Source organism: Cotesia typhae, unplaced genomic scaffold (genome assembly GCF_013202065.1).
Source record: "Cotesia typhae breed Kobodo isofemale line unplaced genomic scaffold, CoteBio_Ctyphae contig_26, whole genome shotgun sequence".
Taxonomy (NCBI): Eukaryota; Metazoa; Arthropoda; class Insecta; order Hymenoptera; family Braconidae; genus Cotesia; species Cotesia typhae.
The window spans coordinates 2685644-2704412 of NW_027423732.1; the positions used below are offsets into that span (position 1 = coordinate 2685644).

An 18769-nucleotide genomic window follows, 5' to 3' on the forward strand; every position below is an offset into this window, starting at 1 on the left:
AACCAACTAACTACAACTACTCTTAACAGTATTAAAATCACGTAATTCAATTATTAAAATCAATATTTCTTTATTGAATTTTCCAATTACATGTTATCATTTTTATTATAAACTATACAATACAAAGAATAACTGTAAAAAAATTTAATAGATAAAGACAATATTTTTTGAACTTTTTTTTATTATAAAAAGCTCTCATTATTCAGGTTCACCGAGTGATCCAACTAAAAACCATCGAGTTCGTGCCTTTACAGATGCTTGCCGTACTAAGCGTTTGTTGTCGTCAATTGTCTCTGATAATTTTTCCAAAACATCCTCGCGGTATGGTTTAATGTCAATTGTAGAATAGTTACAATAACTATGTAAACAATTATGCGCTGCTATTTTAATGTTCTAAAAGTCATGAAATAAAATTCAATTAAAAATAAAGCTTTTGTTTATTTTATGACTAATTACAAATTTGCACTCAATTTTTATTAAAAAAAAAAAAAATGAAGTCTGGGTCAAGTGCGTACGGAAAGAGTTCCGTACTGTTCTTTTCTTCTATAAAAAATGATTTTTATTTTAATTATAAATATAATTATTATGAAAAAAATATATATATAAACATAATTGCAGATTTTAATATGAAAATACAGAAAAATAATTTCAACACAATCCGCGGATCTGCACTTACTAAAAATTTTGAGAAATTTAGTTCGGAAATTTTAAACTTGATTTGTCTTAGAATTAATTCATGAATCTTTTTATTAAATTTTGAACTAAAATGTGTATTTGATTTCGTATAAATTTAACAGTAAAAATGCATCAATTTTCTTGAATAATAAAAACACTATTTTTAAAATTAATATATAATTTGTTTAATTTAAAAACCTTGTTAGTAATAAAACCTAAGGTAGTTGTCGTGGTTAAGGCATAGCGTCAGAAAATTATGAAATTTTTTTTTATCGAATTTTCCGAAAGTTAACTTCACGTCAACAGTTATAAGAATAAGGGGGATAGCTACTGTGAGGATCGAAAAAAATAGATGATTTTTGGGAATTTTTTTGACTGGGATAATAAAGGAATTTGGAGATCGGGATTTTTTGTTTCATAAAGTAGACATTGAAAATCATTCTTCTAAATTTGGATTAAAAACATCATGTTGTTACAAAGTTATAAGCATTTTTGTGGAGCACCAAAAAAATTTCCCAGCCACGGTGGGATCTCTAACTCAAAAACGGATTATCTCCAACAAAGAAACCAAACTGAGTTGTAATCTGCATGCATGTGGTTATCGTTCCAAGTAGGAGATTTTGAAAATTTGGATTTAAAAAAAAATGGCGAAATAAATTTTTTTTCATTTTTTGGATTCAAACAGCCCTAAAAAATCTTAAAAATCAAAATTTTAAAAATCCCCTACGTACAACTATAGCTACTGAATAGACGAATGCGGAAAAAAGTTGTAAATCGATTCATATTTATACAAATTATAAATCCCACCAATTCAAAAAAGTAGTTTCGAAAAAAACGAGTTTTTGTCGGAGCGCCGCGCGTGCAATGATCATTTGACACGCTGTCACAAAAATGTCTATAAGTCAAAAATATTCGGAATTTTTATAAAACTCTAGATATATCTTTTTTTATGTATAAACTTTAATTTAATAAAATTTTTTTTTTTTTTTTTAAATTTCACAGTGGCTATCCCCTTTAATTACTTAAAAACGGTGTGGTGAATTGACCTACAATTTTGGTGGTGAATTATTAAAATATTTATCTTTCAATAAAAAAAATTTCATAATTTTCTAACGCTATGCCTTAACCTCGACAACTACCTTAAAGAATAAATTCGAATATTTCAAACTCCGTAATAATTTTTTTTTTTTTTTTTGAAATTCAAATTTCAAAATCATTCTATTAAATAACTTAGTTAAGGACAATCATGTACTTCAAAATTTGGTTAACTAACTATCGATGGAATATTAAAACAAAATTATTATAAAAAAAACTTGATTAATTACCATGTCTGGATATGTTGTCAATTTCAAACACGCAGTTATAAAACTTTGGATTTGTTCAACAAAAGCCACATTTTTAGTATCTAATAAATCCTTTAAAATTTTTAACGTAAATAATATTACTTCTTTATTCCCCAACGAAAGAGACTCAATAAGTAGAGGTAGCACCTGAAAAAAAAAAAGTTATAAAAATTTTCGGTTTTTAAATACTCGACTGACATAAAATATAACTTTAACAAACCTTAGATAAATGCATCAATAGAATGTCTCGTGGAATTTCTTCGAGTAAAAAAGTAAAAGCAATTAAATAGTTTTGTCGTGATTCACCATCAAATAATGAATTTTGCTGAATAACATTTTGGAAAATTCTTTGTTTGTAAAATAATTTTATAATACAATAATTATCAACATGTAATGTATCATCAGAACTATCAACGAGTATTCGAAAATGATTTGCCGTATATTCACCAACTGAATGATTTTTAAGAATATTTAACTGACAATCGATAAAATCTTGTGCTGCTTTGCTTCCACGAGTTACTAAAGTTTTAGTTACCCAAATATTCAGTAGAACAGCAGATTTTTTAGCCATCAAACTGTAATTATCTGATTCTAAAGTTTCAACTATTAATTCACGTATAAAATTTAGTAACTTTTCTAAACAATATTCATTATCAATTTTATTTACTAACGTCGACACTATTTTACAACAAGATAATTGAATATTTTCGTCTAAATTCTTAGTCGAAACTTCTATCAAGCTTTTTATTAAATCAATAAAACGATTATCATTACTATTAATAATACACGGCATTAAAGGAATTAAAACACCTTCTAATCTTTCAATGTTTTCACTCAATCTGTCAAAATATTTATTAATAATTTCTCGCTGTTCTTCAGCACTCAACTTTTGTACTATTAACCGTAATATACTTGATACCATTTTTCTGTCATGGTAACCGTTCAATTTTGTTTCTAGTAATTGAAAAACAATATCACACTGTTTGTATAAAAATATATGAATATTAAATTCACAATTATTCATCAACAATATTTTGTGTATACAATATAGCGACATGTTTATCATGTCATTATCAACTGATACTGCAATTTGAACTAAAATTGGCAGAATAGTTTTTCCAATATTTGAAATGGTCGAAATTTCTGCTAAAGCACGAAGTCGATTTTTTCGAATTTCCAAAGATTCTTCATCATTAACTTTTAGTTTATTATCCATTAATCCAAGTATTTCATTTGCATACAACTTCGCTAAAATTTTCATTATGTTATAACACGAAGTTATTAAATTTTCACTTTGATTTTTATCAATCTCACTTGATATTTTGTCATAAATTAAGTGACGTTGATTTTCTGATAATGATAATTTTTGCATTGCCAAACCGTCAATTAGTTTTGATTTCAGTATTATTTCTTCAATTACTAATTCATTTAGATACAAACCGGGTATATCTGCCCATGTTAGTTCAGGAATGTCTGCAATAAAAAGATTTTTCTTTAAACTATTTTGAAAATTAATAAAAGTTAAGATTTTTTATTGATTTTGTAAGTTGAAAAAAACGCTTACTCCAACTTTTTCTAACAAATCAACTATTTAAATTAAACTTTTTAAGATGTCAATGGTAAACAATTGACAAATATTTCGGGAAATTTTTATTTCAAAATTTAAAAAATTTTGGCAGCTATTGAGACCTGATTTTCTGTGACCCTTCAGAATAGAGTTCCCTTGGCATTTTCAAGTCGTGATAAATTTATCTGACATGAAAATATATAATTATTTCTACTAATAGATATATTTTAAAGTAAAAAACTTCAAAAAATACTTGTCGAATGTTTTTCTTTGATATATTGAAAAGTTTGAATAAAATGTTTCACTTATTATACAGTCGGACCTCATTAAAAAACTACACAATATAAGACTCTTTTCTACTACTTGTTGAAACTCGCTTAAAATCTTTCCTTCACCAACTACTGAATAAAAGTTTTGCACCGAAACCTCACTATAAGTCTATGAACTGAAAAGTAAAAATATACAAGTAAACAGTACATATTATGAATATATATGTTGATAAAAACACTTTTTAATTGAACTAAAGAAACAATTATGATTTTTATTAATAAATACTATTTATTTGTATATTTTAACTTTTTATTTGATAGTTTTATAGCGAGGTTTCTGTGCAAAAGACAAGAGTATACTATAGAAGAAGAAACTTTTCCCAGAAATTTTTTCCCCTGAATTCCGAACTAGTCTTATAACGAAGTCTGACTGTATATTACATGCTTAACAAAGTGTCATCACTTAATTTATTATAAAAAGATATTGTTGAATTTACCTGATACTCTCATTCCTAAATTGTCCAAAGTATGTAAAAAAATATTCATCGTCTCAATTAAATGAATTTTATCATTAATAGTTGTTTTTGTTCCGTATTGTCCTAAACAAAGTGGTACAATAAGCTTCAGAACGTAAATAGCAGCATCAATATGAGCTTGTGCAATAGTTTCTAATACTTTTATTGACGGCCAATATAAGCTTAACTGTACATCACCCAAACTTGACTTTAAATCAACTATAACTCGACTTATAAATTTTTCTAAATTTATTTTATCATCACTAAGTACTTGTGTAATTTGGGTAATTACATCGTAGTTCTTTAATTTCAGCTCGTTATCGTTTCCTGGCAATACATCACGTCTTATTAGTGGCCACAGTTCATCGACATGTTTTGCCAATACTTCGGATTTGTAAATTTTCGAACCACGAATTAATAAGTTTAAAGCATCTAGCCGGGCAGTTTTTAAATTAGAATCAAGTTTTTCAAGTACTAACGGTAAAACAAATTCACCAAATTCGGGAACTTGTATTAAACAATTTTCTAATCCGTGTGCCAAATCTTCTCGGGTTATTTGTTGAGCATCTTTACCAGCCTATAATTAAAAAAATAAAAATAAATAGTTTAATATTAATACAGTAGTAACAATATATATCATTTTATGAATAAAATATATTCATGAATAAATAAATAATAATATAAATTTACCGAATTGAAATCGACAGGAAAATAACAAGCCAAAACTTCAAACATCTCTTCAGTCAAATGACCCAATGAAAATTCTCGTAAAAAGGTTGGTAATGTATCAAATAAAATCATCAAATTACGAGGATCACTTTCTCCGTCCATCGATGATATCACCCCATATATAAAATCTGGACCCATTTTTTTCAAATTCTCCAAATCGCGCGATAACGCTATTTTTAATATAAAAAATATATTCCTGCGCGTCGCTTGCAATTCAGATTGACAACGTAAATCATTATAGAGACCATGAAATATTTTCGGTAGACATGTTTTCGGTAAATTTTTCATTTGTATCTGAAAATAATTCATCATTTTTAGTATTCATTATTTATGATATATTTTGAAAAATGTATCTTTTAAAAATCAGGATATAAACAATAATTTCCTATATTGAAACTGGTACGTCAATATTCATCTTACTTTGGATATTTCCGGCCAAATTTTGAAATTTCAGCGGAAATGCACAAACAAAGCTCATATTAAAAAGTTCTCTGAAAATCAAATAAATCCCTTACGCTCAAAATATGTCAGAAAATGCCCTAACACAACTATTAAAAACGAAACTCAAAATTCCAATTTTAAGAGGTCCATCACGGAAGTTACATTTTGACATACCTTAGTGAATATTCTATATGAAAGAGAATTTTTTATAGGCATACTAAATAGTTATCATTTTTCTACGTATTCAAATTGCCAAAATTTTTTATTAAACTGGATCTGATATAATTAAGCAAAGTTTCAGGATTTCAATGATATTCCACCATTTAAAGTTTCTAAAAACTTGAAAATATTTATATACAAATTTTTAACATTTAAAATTCAAAAGTTGATGCTTTCCTTGAAAAAGTTATTAAAAATGATTTCGTTATAATAAGCATAAAGCTATTCTTTACATAAATCTTAACATTCACACATCTGATGAGATCGACATAGGTGTTGACATTTTGTTTCAATTGAATCGTTAACATTCTTAAAATATTTTTACTTTTTAACTCATTTTCTGGCCTGATCATTTATATTATTTAAACACAATCAATTTTTCTGCAGTATGCATCAAAATATGTAAATTGATTTCCTCTTTTAAATCATCAAGAAGTCCACATTTCATTTCGAAATAATAATTAAAAAAAAAAAATATAAAATATTTTTAAACTTCCCGCTAAAAAAATTGAAAGTTTTTGAAAATCGGGAAGTTATTGTGTGTGTGTCATCACGTCGATCGTCACCAGTTCGGTCGGAATTGGTTGATTCGTTCGTGAGTTATCGTTGAAAAAAATCGAAAAAAAGTGATTTTTTCAAATTAGTCCGAAATTTTTGGTCAAATTAATTTGTGTTTAAAAGCCAATCATAGGATTCAAACAACTGCGTTGAAAGCTAGCAACCGCGTTAAAAATCAGTTTATTCATTTAAAAGTAATTGCAGTTTGAAAATTTAAAGAATAGGATTTTATTAAACTTTTATCAGACTCTTAAGCTCGAAGAGCTCAAAAGCAGAGAATCTAACTCTGTGAGCTCGAAAAACTCAAAATGACACATAAAAAGGAAAAAAAAAAATGTGGTTTTTTTGGAATAATTTTTAAACGGCTTTATCGATCAACTCAAAAACCAATTAGCTCTTAACATTGAAATACCATGTCGATCGCCGCCAAGCCGGTCAAAATCAGTTGATCTGTTTGAGAGATATCGTGAATTCGTTCGATTAATTGAAATTTAAAGATCCTTTATGAGACTTTAACAACTGCATCGAATGCCGCTAGCCGCGTGGAAACCGGTTCATTCATTCAAAAGTTATTGCAATTTGAAAATTCAAAAAATGGTGTTTTATCAAGCTTCTATCAGGCTTTTGAGCTCGAAGAGTTATGCTTCAAAATCATATAACAGCTAACTCTTTGAGCTCGGAGAACTCAAAATAACACATAAATTATAATTTTGAGCTCGAAGAGCTCAAAAACATTATAAGTGAAATTTTAAGCGTTTAGGTATGAAATTAGCGGAAAGTTACAGGGATGGCCTTTAGGGTCAACCGTCTTCCTAATTTTTCTTTAATCGATATCAAACTCAATTTCTTTAGCAGTCTAATAGCTTGTGCTTTGCTCTGTGCTATAATTTTTGTAAAGTATTTATTATTTAATTTATTGTTATTATAGAATCATTTAATGTATAATTATAATATAGCAGTTATAATATTGTATAATTAATGTATAACAATGATCTAAATGGGAAAGTGTTATTGCTTTAGAAATAAGATATTTAACGTAGTTGCTAACAAAAAATCTGAGTCTTCACAACAGATTAATTTTATGCCTTAATAAAAAATTAAGTTGATTCAAGCAAAAACCCTGAACTAAAAGAATCATTATAAAAAATTTTACTGTATTTAATAAAGCAAAAAAATTATTGAGCCATATAAAATTTCTTGGTTCAAGAATGGACTTTTTTTTAATTAATTTATGCTAGCATTAATAGATATGTTTACCACATTACTGTTAAACATTTAGGCTATGATCAACTATAACCAGCTATCGTTAAAATTGTATTAATTTCTACGAAATTGAATAAAACTTCGTCTAATCATATGTAATTGCAGTTTATTCTGTATAATTACCTAGTCAATTTTTACATAAAATTGTGTATCAATGATATTTAATCACATGTTATCTGTTGTTACTCGAGGTTGGAAAACTTGACCGGGTAAAATTAATTCTCGAAAGTCCCTTAGATCAAAGTTGTAAATTTGTTCTTAATCTTAAAGAAGTATTTAATTTTTACCTATCTTAATTAGTATTATATATAATAATTACCAGTAACTTACGATTGATAAGATTCCTTGAACAACAACTGGAATAATACTATGATGATCTTTAAACCGTTCGCAATAGAACGTCGATAGTAACTCAACTTCTTGTTCATTTAAATAATTTTTATCAATATTATCGAGAATCAGTGACAAAGTCTTTATTCCATTTTCTCGTGTGTGTACATCTGTATTTGTTAAAAATACACCCAAGTGTTCAATTATTTGAAATAATTTAATTTGTCCATTCTCGATATCTGTAAATAAAAAAAAAAAAATTCTTATTCGTTATTAAATATGAGAAAACATAAGAAGATATTAATTAATTATCACTTACCATTAACGATATCAACACACAACTTGTTCAATTTATTTTTCTCGCAATCATTATCAAAAATAGTTTTTAATTTTTCAACAAAAAAATCATTTGTTTTAGTAGGCGTCATTCTTGATTTTTGAAATAAATATTTGACCGAAAAATAAATCAATAAATAATCTTTATTACAGCTAATATATTATTGATTTAAAACTTTTTTGCCGTATTTAAGAGGTTATTACAAAATGTGTTGTATGTTTCTATTTTCCATTAAGAATAATGAGCACGCTGGCCATATGTAATAGCTTGACTTTGGCTATCAAGAAATCTTATCTATCTTATCAAGTTAACTTATCAAAAGTTGATAGTGTAAGTGATGACATTACCAATTAAAATAGAAACGACCCTGATAGCCACCTTACCTATAACTTAATGAAAAAGTTGGCAAAGCGAGCGATTACCTATTAGTTACCTATAACTTACTCTGCAAATAGACGTCAAAACTTGCTGTACAAGTATTTCCTTCAAATTTTAGTAAAGTTGAAAGGAAATTTAACTACAAGTTTGATTGTTAACTTGTATTCAAGTTGCGGTCGTAGATTTCCGTCAATTTGCTTACAACTGTTATTGAGAGAAGAATTACCGCCAACTTGATGTATAAATTAACCGTAACTGCTGGAAGTCAACACTTACTGAGAAAGCGCTGGCTGTCAGGGGAGAAAGTAGCGCCATCAAGTGGGACAGCGGGATAACTCATGAAACTAAAAAGAGAAAAAAGATGATAAACTTGGTAGAATATAAAGAATCGAACAATCATCACCCTGCGTGAATATTAAATGTTATACATATATTTCATTTATTTATATCGTGATAATTACCATTATTTATTGATTAAACAGCAAAACTGTAATTAAATGATCAAGAAGTAAAATCTTAAGTATAAAAAATCCAAATATGGATAAAAATGGAAAAATTTGTGATAAAATTATTATTATTATTATTGAATTACAGTAGTGAAATGTTTGGTTATTTTGATCGTGTAGAATGGGTGGTTGCATTGGAATAACGAGGGCAAGGACTGCCTCTGTAGATGATACATCAGCTAATTCAACTAGAACACAATCAGGTAATTATTATATTTTATTATTTATTTACAATAATCATTGTAATAATATATAAACATTAATAATTCATCCAGTAAAAAATTTATAAGGCGACAAAGATTTTTTTAAAAATTATTTGGTTTTTTTCATTCACACGACAAAATGAAGTGAATACTTTTTTTTTTTTTTATTTTAAGATAAAAACATTTTGCAGAATATTATTATTGATAAATTTTTTAAATCGTTTTTGCAATTAAATCATGTCAAAATTTACAAACTATTAAAATATAGACATTCAGACAATTTTGAACGGTTATCTTAACTAACCCCTCAAAACAGTAAAATTTTGTAATAAAACTATATAACAATTGTTTTCGTAAAATTTATTATCATGTCAAAGATAAGAAACATATATATGCTATAATGTTTTTATCCTCGGGCAACTAAATTAAATATTGAAATGATAAAAATTATATTAAAATTAACAGACATCTGAGAATTTTTAAGACAAGTTTTAAATAAATAAATTGTTTAAAAAAAATTCTTTGTGAAGGAACTGAAAAAAATATGAATGCAAATTTTTTAAAATTTTGTTTTAGATCTAATGTAATGGATAAACAGGACCAAAATATAATCATAACTCCAGTAATTACAGTATCATTGATAAAAATCTTTACATGCCAAATCAAAAAAAAAAAAATTCTGTAACATCTTTATTTTTCTACTCTGAAATAACTTTACTCTGCAAGTTGATCACTTTGAAATAATATCTTCTTAAATTTCATTGTAAAATTAAAAATATCTTTTATTGTAATATTTTTGGTTAAAATCTGTGGGGACGTCTTGATGAGAGCAAAGTTTAATATTTCTTTTACGTTACATCTTTCCGAAACTTTTTCCGCTAATACGAAGTAAATAAAAATTTTCATTGGTTCATGCGTTTTTGGAGTATGTATTTTTGAAACACAAAAAAAATGGGTTTTTATTTCCCAAAAGTTATTTTTATCATTTTTTTTTTGTTTGACAGCCTTTGTATATATATTCTCAAATATTTTGTTTTTATTACCAAACTATTCATTAAATACACCACAAAATTTTTTTTTTTATTTTTTAAACACGTTAAGCATTTTTAAGGTCACGACTTTTTGCAATTAAAACTTTTTGATGATGATCTTGCACTGTTATTCAAAACTTAAACGCAAGATTATTAAGTAATCTCATATTATAGTAAACTAATAATAAATTATATGATTAGTGTTCAAGATTCAGTTCGTTTTAATCATTATGAGTAAATTAAAAATTGTTTTAATTCTATCCTTAATTTTCTCGGTGATTCTCAAACGGATAAAGTTAGTCTTAAAAATCCAAATCCGCTAAACTTTAAATATTATTACAATAAAACTATTACTGAATAAATGAAATTTTACTATTTTTATGGCCACTGTAATCAAGCTAATTTAAAAATAGTATTTAACTCTGTAATCAAGTTTAATAAGAATGAACTTCAGTTTGACAACTTTTAAAATTTAGATTCGATGTACATGAGCCGTGAAAATGAAGTATGCAGTACAAGATGAAACTCAACTCAACGAAAGGTTTTATTAGATGTAGAGGGATTTACCTAATTGTTGTAGATGGATAAATTAATTTATTTTATCAAGATAATATTTGCATAAAATTTTAAATTAATTCTTACTACAAATTTTATTTTTTTTTTTTTTTCTTAATGAATTCAACAAAACGTTTTTTGACTTCTTATATTTTAATATTTAACTTTCAAAAAAGTAATTTTTTTTAAGCTTATATATTAATTTCTATTACATATTAATTTATATATTAATTATCGACCTCTAAAAACTTTGGGTCGATAATTTTTTTAATTAACTTTTACAATCATATTTTAATCATATAAAATTAATTTATCTTTTAGTAAAAGTACGATTATAACTTTATCAATAATTAATTGAGATTTATTATTTAAATCTTTTAACTTTAATTCTAATTCTAATTATAACTTACAGATGAAAGTAATGCATTGATAGAAAATTTAACACTAGGTTGAACTTCTTAGTTGGAAAGAAAAAATTAGGACGTAAAATTTTCTGAATATATCATAATAAAATTTCATGCTTTTTCCATAAAAAATAAAAAATGGCACAAATTACTCTTTTTTTTTTTTAACATTTTTTATGTAGCCCTGTGTGGTTAATACTCTTATAAAATTTACTTATCATTTGAAGACCTCATTTAAAAAAAAAAAAAATTCGAAAATATTACAGAGGTATATTTGTTTTACAATTTTGGTAATTTGTGTCGCATTATTTTACCACACTTGACAAAAATCGTTTGAATCTCTATCACACTCTATTAAGTAATTTTTAAGCGAAATAAAGTATTTCACTTAATATATTCAAATTGTGTGACATCTATCTTTTTTATAAAAATTGCAGACTTATGATTTCATTCAGATTTATCCAAAACTTTATCGTCAAAATTTAGAATTCTAACAATTTGTTATCGTTTATCGATTCCAAGACTGGATCTTTCAACATTAAATTGTTTTTTCATACAATTATTTTGCTTTTAGTTGTAAGATAATAATACGTTAAATCTATTGATTTCATAATAGACCTAAATTAAATCAATTTAACTTATTTTTTCAGGTAATTCTCGCAAAAATCATCCACTTTGCCATGAAATAATCAGATGGAAATCAGATGTACCATTAACTGAAGGACAATTACGCAGTAAGCGTGATGAATTTTGGGATACAGCACCAGCATTTGATGGTAGAAAAGAAATATGGGATGCATTAAGGGCCGGTGCAACCGCTGCAGAAGCAGCAGATTATCAATTAGCACAAGCCATACTTGATGGCGCAAATATATCCGTACCAAATGGATTTTTAACAGAATGTTATGATGAACTAGGAACTAGATATCAAGTACCAATTTACTGTTTATCATATCCGATAAATATTGTCAAAGAAGATAGCGGTAGAGATTCACCAGCTGATTGTTCAGGTAAAATATACACTGTTATTAACCTTATTTTTGTTTTCAATGTCATATTGGTTATGATAATTAATATCTTTGCTAAGTATTATTAATATTCTGATGATAAATATCATTTTTACAGAATTAAAAAAAAAGTTAATACTGAGTAAAAACACATTTAATGTATTATCGAATTTGTTTTGATAAATTATATTTGAATTTTCATAAATCATTCTTTGCATTTAGTTGGAAATAACTAATAACTTTTTATTTTCGCATAACGTTTCTTTTGAAAAATTACGCATTTTAGATTGTTGATTGAACAAATAAATTTTTGTAATCTTATAAAAGTGTAATTCTCTGATAGAAAAAAATTATATATTTATAATTTATAACAGTTATTAAAGTAGCGGAAAAAACCAGCTATTTTTTCTGATTTTCTAGAAATATATTAGTTTATTGTTAAAAACTCTCCCGATTTCAGCTCAATTAAAAATTTTTAAAGATCACTCAAGATTTAAAAATTTTTAAAATCGTCAAAAATAGATTGTTTTTTGGTGATTCTATTCTACCATTCTCTACGTTAAAAAAATAATCTATACGTTACAAATTTAAAGTCGATATTCCGATTTCTAAGGGTCGTTCAAGAAATGAAATACAAGATATCATTAAAAGAACAAATAATACTCCTACGTTTTAATAAACAAACATTTAAATATTTGTTTATTTAAGTACCCATACTAAATCAAAAACTTTTCTTGATACATGAATTTATAAAATTCACTTAAATTAATAGTAAATATTCATTAATTTTTAGTGGAAAAGAAACCTTAGTTATTCAATTCTTAGTTCAATCACGTCAGAAAATCCTTAATTCTCTATATTTTTTTATACTAAAATTTGAACAAGTTATTGCATTCAGTTTAAAAAACTAAGTTGAACTTTGTTTACTTGAAAATATGTTAAGTACACAAAAATCGTCAACAGCCTCTAAAAATTTGATATAAATAATTATTATAAGACAATGCTAAAAATTTTATTCAATTTCATTAAAACAATTTATTTATTTATTTATTTATTTAAACGTCAATCAGCTTTGTACATATTAGTAATACAAAATGTTTATTTTTATTTTGAGAGAATATAATATGAATAGAATTATAAAAGAAAACAAGACTAATCTACATAAGGATAAAGGATTGAAGCATTTCGGAAATTACAAGATTTCTTTTAATTTAGCTAAGAATGTTATATAGGAACCATCGATAAAATTTATGTCAGTGTGATATCTATTAATGAGAGCTGATATTCTGTTTTTCGGACAGTTGATGACATAGTTTTTACTGAACTTCGTTGTTTTCAGTATACGATTATGCCTGAGGTTGAGATTTTTGTCGGTGAAGCAGGTTAGTAAGTCCGGGGCCTCAATTAAGCCTGTGAAAAGTTTGAAGAAGATAAAGCAGTCAGAGATCTGTCTGCATTTTTCAAAAGAATCTAATTTTTAGTGTTTTAATGCATCGTCTGGTGTCCGTATTTCTCGGCAAACTTGTATGCCAGGATTTTGGAGAACTTATGACGGACTCTTTTTACTTTATTGATTAATGAGGCAATAGAGGGTGATGACCATATGACAGATCCGTAGTCGAACAGAGGAGATATGTGCGAGGAAAAGATACGCACTAAAGTGAGTGGGTCAGTGAAGTCTCGGCTGGTCCTGGTTATGAAACCAAGAAGTTTGAAAGTTCGTAGACTAATATTGTCAATATGTTTGGAGAAGGAAAGTTTGTTATCAATAGTGATGCCTAGGTCCTTGACTTCTGTTTGCGATTTAATCCTATGGTCCTCAAGTAAATAGTTTGCAGCCATATGAGAATTGGAGCGGGAGTAAAATACTGCAAAACATTTCTTTGCGTTCAGATTTAGCTTGTTAGTGTCACACCATTCAGAAAGCTCATCAATATCATTTTGAAGTGTAGCTGAGTCCAATGCATTAGATATTATTCTATAGATCTTAAGATCATCTGTGTAGAGGAGAAAATTAGATTTAAAGTCATCACTGATGTCATTTACGAATATATTAAAAAAAGAATTTAAATAAGGATATGTTTTATTAAATTCATTTTTATAGCTAACAGTGCAGTTAACACATTAACTGATGGTTATTTTAAATTATTATTTTTCATTTATTTATACATTATAGTATACATATACTCAATAACTTTTTTTTTTTTTTTTTCAGAACCTGTTGATGGTGGTATAGAAATTACATTAAAATTGAGACTGTCAACGACTCTTGCAGACGTTAAACTTCCGGTTTACAGTAAAGATACTATTGGAATTGCTAAAAAAAAGCTACAGGTAATTTTTATTCGACTAATTAACAATAGTTTTTTTTATGATAGAACTAGAGTCAAAATATTTATTTAGTGAAAATACACTGTCAAAAAAATTTATTCAAAAATTTTGATTAAATATAATTGTTTATTACTTATCACATTACTATCCACATTGCGCTTTTAAAAATCAAAGAATTATAAAAAAATTTTATTTATTCTTTAATTTCAAATCGGTCATTCAAAACGCATACACGAAAAGAACAAGATGACACTGGATATCATCCCAGATTATACTGAGTGAAAAAAATTTTCAGATAGTAGCTAGTATAATCCAGATTATGATGAATATAATCCAGATATCGGCCAGTATAATCCAGATTACAATGAGTATAATCCAGATATATCACCCAGTATAATCTGGATTATACTAGCTACTATCTGAAATTTTTTTCACCACGGATATCACTGAGTATAATCTGGGATGATATCCAGTGTCATCTTGTTCTTTCCATGTAGAATCGTAAAAAAATTTTTTTAAATAATTTTCAAGTTCAAAATATGTTGAATAATAAATGGATAAAAAAATGTCTCCCTGTAACATTAAAAATTTTTAAATGACTTACAGATAAATAATTTAAAGCTTATTCTCTTCTAGCTTAGAAAATTTTTTATACTGTCAGAAAAAAAAAAAAAGGTAGACCATAATTAACAAGAATAAAATACAAATTTTACGTTATTTTAGCTAAAAAAAAAAAAAAAAAAAAAAAAAAACACTTTGTAGTTAAGAAAGTTTAAAATTTAAAACTCGCGCTTTTTTTTCATTACGGATTTTTTTTGTGTCAGGTATTTTAAGATAATAGATTATTTCGATGTAAATAAAAAACAACAATGGCAGCTTGAGTTAATAGGTTGCATTTAATTCATTATTTTTATATTAGTAGAAAAATATTATAATAAACAAATAATTGGTTTTTATCAATAACAATAATAATAAATTTATAAATATTATAGAGTCAAGAAGGACTAGAACCTTCAAAGCAAAGATGGTTCTTTGGAGGCAAATTACTTGGTGATAAAATGCATATAGAAGAAGCTAAAATACAACCTGGATACGTTATTCAAGTAATTGTTAATGCTGAAAAAGATGAGAGTCCTACGAGGAATAGTTGAAAGATAATGTTAAAATTAACAAGAAAATAATTTAATTAACTTTATTTTTTACTAATAAATTTATTAAGTGAAGTATATAAAATGAAACAAATTCAACACTTAATGAAGGATTATATGATATACAAATTAATAGAAACGGATTACAGCATATGTATTTTAGTTTTTAATTATAATGTTATAAACAGCCATGAATTGAGAAACAAAATCCATATATATATATTATATACAGCGTCCTTAATAATATGGGAATAATTAATAGTAGTGTACAGTACAATGGACTGAAAATTTTTAATTATAATAAAGTAATATTTCTATAAATAAATAAAAAAAAAAAAAAACAATTTTTTTATATTTTTTTTAAAGAAGAAATATATCTATTAAATAATACAGACGGAGACAAAAAATTTGAATAAAAATATCATTTTTTTAATGTAAAAAGGATATATGCACATATTTTTCTGTTTTATAACTATTACTATTATTATCATTTAAAGAAAAAATAATCAATTCAACGTTTTGAAAATGTAAAGAAAAATATTTTTATTATAAAAATATTGTACGTAGATTATACATTAATTATTAGATTTAGATGATAAATTTATTATTAACAATAAAATTTATAACTATACTATATTGTATTTTATAAGTGCAATTTTTAATAGTAAAATAAAATTGAATAGTCGAATTAATGATTTATTATCAAACTAAAATAAATTTAAATAATACTACAAAAAATAATATTAACGACTAAGGAATGTGTTAAGTGATTTTATCTTGACTTAATTTAAATTATTTATGCTTCAACTCTGAATTATTAAAATTTATCGAACGACCCGTTTAAAAACTATGAATACATTTATTTGAATAGAAAATAAAATCATGAATTTACTGTATGCGAGTGCAAACACTTATGTAATTATAATTTTAAATCATGATTATTTTCTAAATTACAAATTTTCTACGTAAATACCATTCGAATTCACTGTATAATACCCGCGTTTAATAAGACCCGTTGTCAGATATTTGTAATGAAAAGAAAAAAAAATTTCTTTAAATTTTGATTAATCATTATTTGAGGACATTTTTTAAAAAATGTAAACAAAATGTGGTAATTTTCACTATAAACTTAAATAAAATTTATTTTCCGTCTAGTCAGAAAATAAGGTCTATGAATTTAGCATATCTACTGAAATAATTAAATTATACTTAATATGTTTAGTATTTGAGATCAATAATCATAGTTATTTTTAAATAATACTACGATTATTGATTGATCTTAAATACTATAGATGATTAAAATGCAGTTAAACTATTTAATTATGTTAAAGTAGGACTTATAATCTGACTACAGGGAGTAAGGTATAATTATAAGTTTTTTTAAGGTATTTAATTTTATTTCTGTTCAAGATAGAGGTTACTATATTTTTTTCTATATTTGAAAGACGTAAGTGCTTAAATAATGATTAATATTATAAATAGTTGATTAAACTGGATATTTTTCATTTCATCACAAATATCCTGTAGCAAAACCTTGTTATTACTCGTCGGTACCTTAATTATATTATTGTGTGTACGAAAATAATCGTGTTTTTTTCCATCATAGTAGCAACAATAGCCATGGCTATTTTTTCATAAATTGTATAAAATTGTATTCCAAAATATTTATTTGCAAAAAATAAGTGAAAAGAACTATGTTAAATTTTTTTATTATCTTGTGGTTTTAAAATTCACACAAATTTTTTTATAAAACAAAAGTTTACAAAATTTAAACAAAAACAATGATAATAATAGTAATAGCAGTCAATCAATAATACAAAATGAAAATTTTAGTAAATAAATTGTGACTGATTGGAAAATGACTGCCAGTAATAATTAATTTAGTAATCAAATCAAAAGTGAACTAGTTTGACCCTTCAGCAGTCACGTTATCAACATTTCGCTTACGCTCATTTAAAAACGCTAACAATCTTATCTTTCAAAGGGAACCAATAACTTAAACTTTTTCTATTTTTACATAATTTATATATTTTCAATTTACAAAGTCTAGATGGTTTATTTTGTCTAAAATTTATTAAAAAAATATTTTCAACACACTCCTCAAGAAATGTGATTTTTTTCCTCATTTCGAGATAAAGAATTACTTAATAGTTAACGTGAGTGCTAAGGGTTAAAAAAATAATTAATAAAAATAATAATCATAATAATAATAATAACAAAAATATTAATGATAGGAATATCGACCTTTAATGATAATCAATTAAACAAAATACAACAAATTGAATAAATATCGTCTATCCAATCACGCCCGAACATAATATAAATGAAAAAACTTTTGTACACTTTTAACATGTGAAAAATTTCCTCACGAATTATTTAATATATAAAAAACGAAAAATACTCAAATTGGTCGATTTTTTTACCTGTCTTTTGTAAATATTAATTACACTTCAAGAAATAATAAATTTTCTGTTAGCATAAATTAAAAAAAAAAAAGTTTCTAGAACAAAACTACTTATTATGTGTATTATTAATTAAAAAAATTAAGTTTTTTTTTTTATACGTGAAAAATAATATTGCTATTATATTTTTATAAACCCTGATATGAGATTTTACTATATTAATAAAAACTACTTTTATGGATTTATACTATATTTATCAGAGCGAAATCTAACCGTGTACTAAAAATAAAGTATCTTATAAGCTCATTCAAGGTAGGTGATCACGTTGTAAATTAAAAACAATTGATAAAAATCAATTGTTGCTGCATTTTCTCCATCCTTATACTCTTTTAGTTACCTCTAAAAATTCGAAATCTAACATAGTGAAACTTGTGAAAGTGCGAGCTCTACAGAGCTCTTATATATAATAGCAAGTAAAAAACTTTAAACCCGTTTTTCTCTAAACTACTTTTTTCAAATGGCGGACACTTGATCTCTAAAACTACTCAACCGATTTCA

At 25.6% G+C, this 18769-nt stretch overlaps 2 protein-coding genes across 3 annotated transcripts; one reads left to right on the forward strand and one right to left on the reverse strand.

The window, feature by feature from the left end:
* Positions 1-45: 45 nt before the first annotated feature.
* Positions 46-8842, reverse strand: Mms19 (MMS19 nucleotide excision repair protein). Its single transcript, XM_074239626.1, has 7 exons — positions 8229-8842; positions 7910-8148; positions 5060-5392; positions 4352-4946; positions 2239-3491; positions 2001-2165; positions 46-393 (listed from the first exon to the last, which is right to left on the reverse strand). The coding sequence occupies exons 1-7, from the start codon at positions 8335-8337 to the stop codon at positions 199-201; spliced, it is 2889 nt and encodes a 962-aa protein (XP_074095727.1). The 5' UTR covers positions 8338-8842; the 3' UTR covers positions 46-198.
* A 181-nt stretch (positions 8843-9023) lies between these two features.
* LOC141525235 (ubiquitin domain-containing protein 1) lies at positions 9024-18209 on the forward strand. Of its 2 annotated transcripts, XM_074239628.1 has the most exons (5): positions 9024-9132; positions 9219-9333; positions 11974-12333; positions 14546-14664; positions 15654-18209. In XM_074239628.1, the coding sequence occupies exons 2-5, from the start codon at positions 9252-9254 to the stop codon at positions 15810-15812; spliced, it is 720 nt and encodes a 239-aa protein (XP_074095729.1). In that variant the 5' UTR covers positions 9024-9132; positions 9219-9251; the 3' UTR covers positions 15813-18209. The 2 variants fall into 2 exon arrangements, with proteins under 2 accessions (XP_074095729.1, XP_074095728.1); XM_074239627.1 differs by having other exon boundaries at positions 9032-9333.
* Positions 18210-18769: the final 560 nt, after the last annotated feature.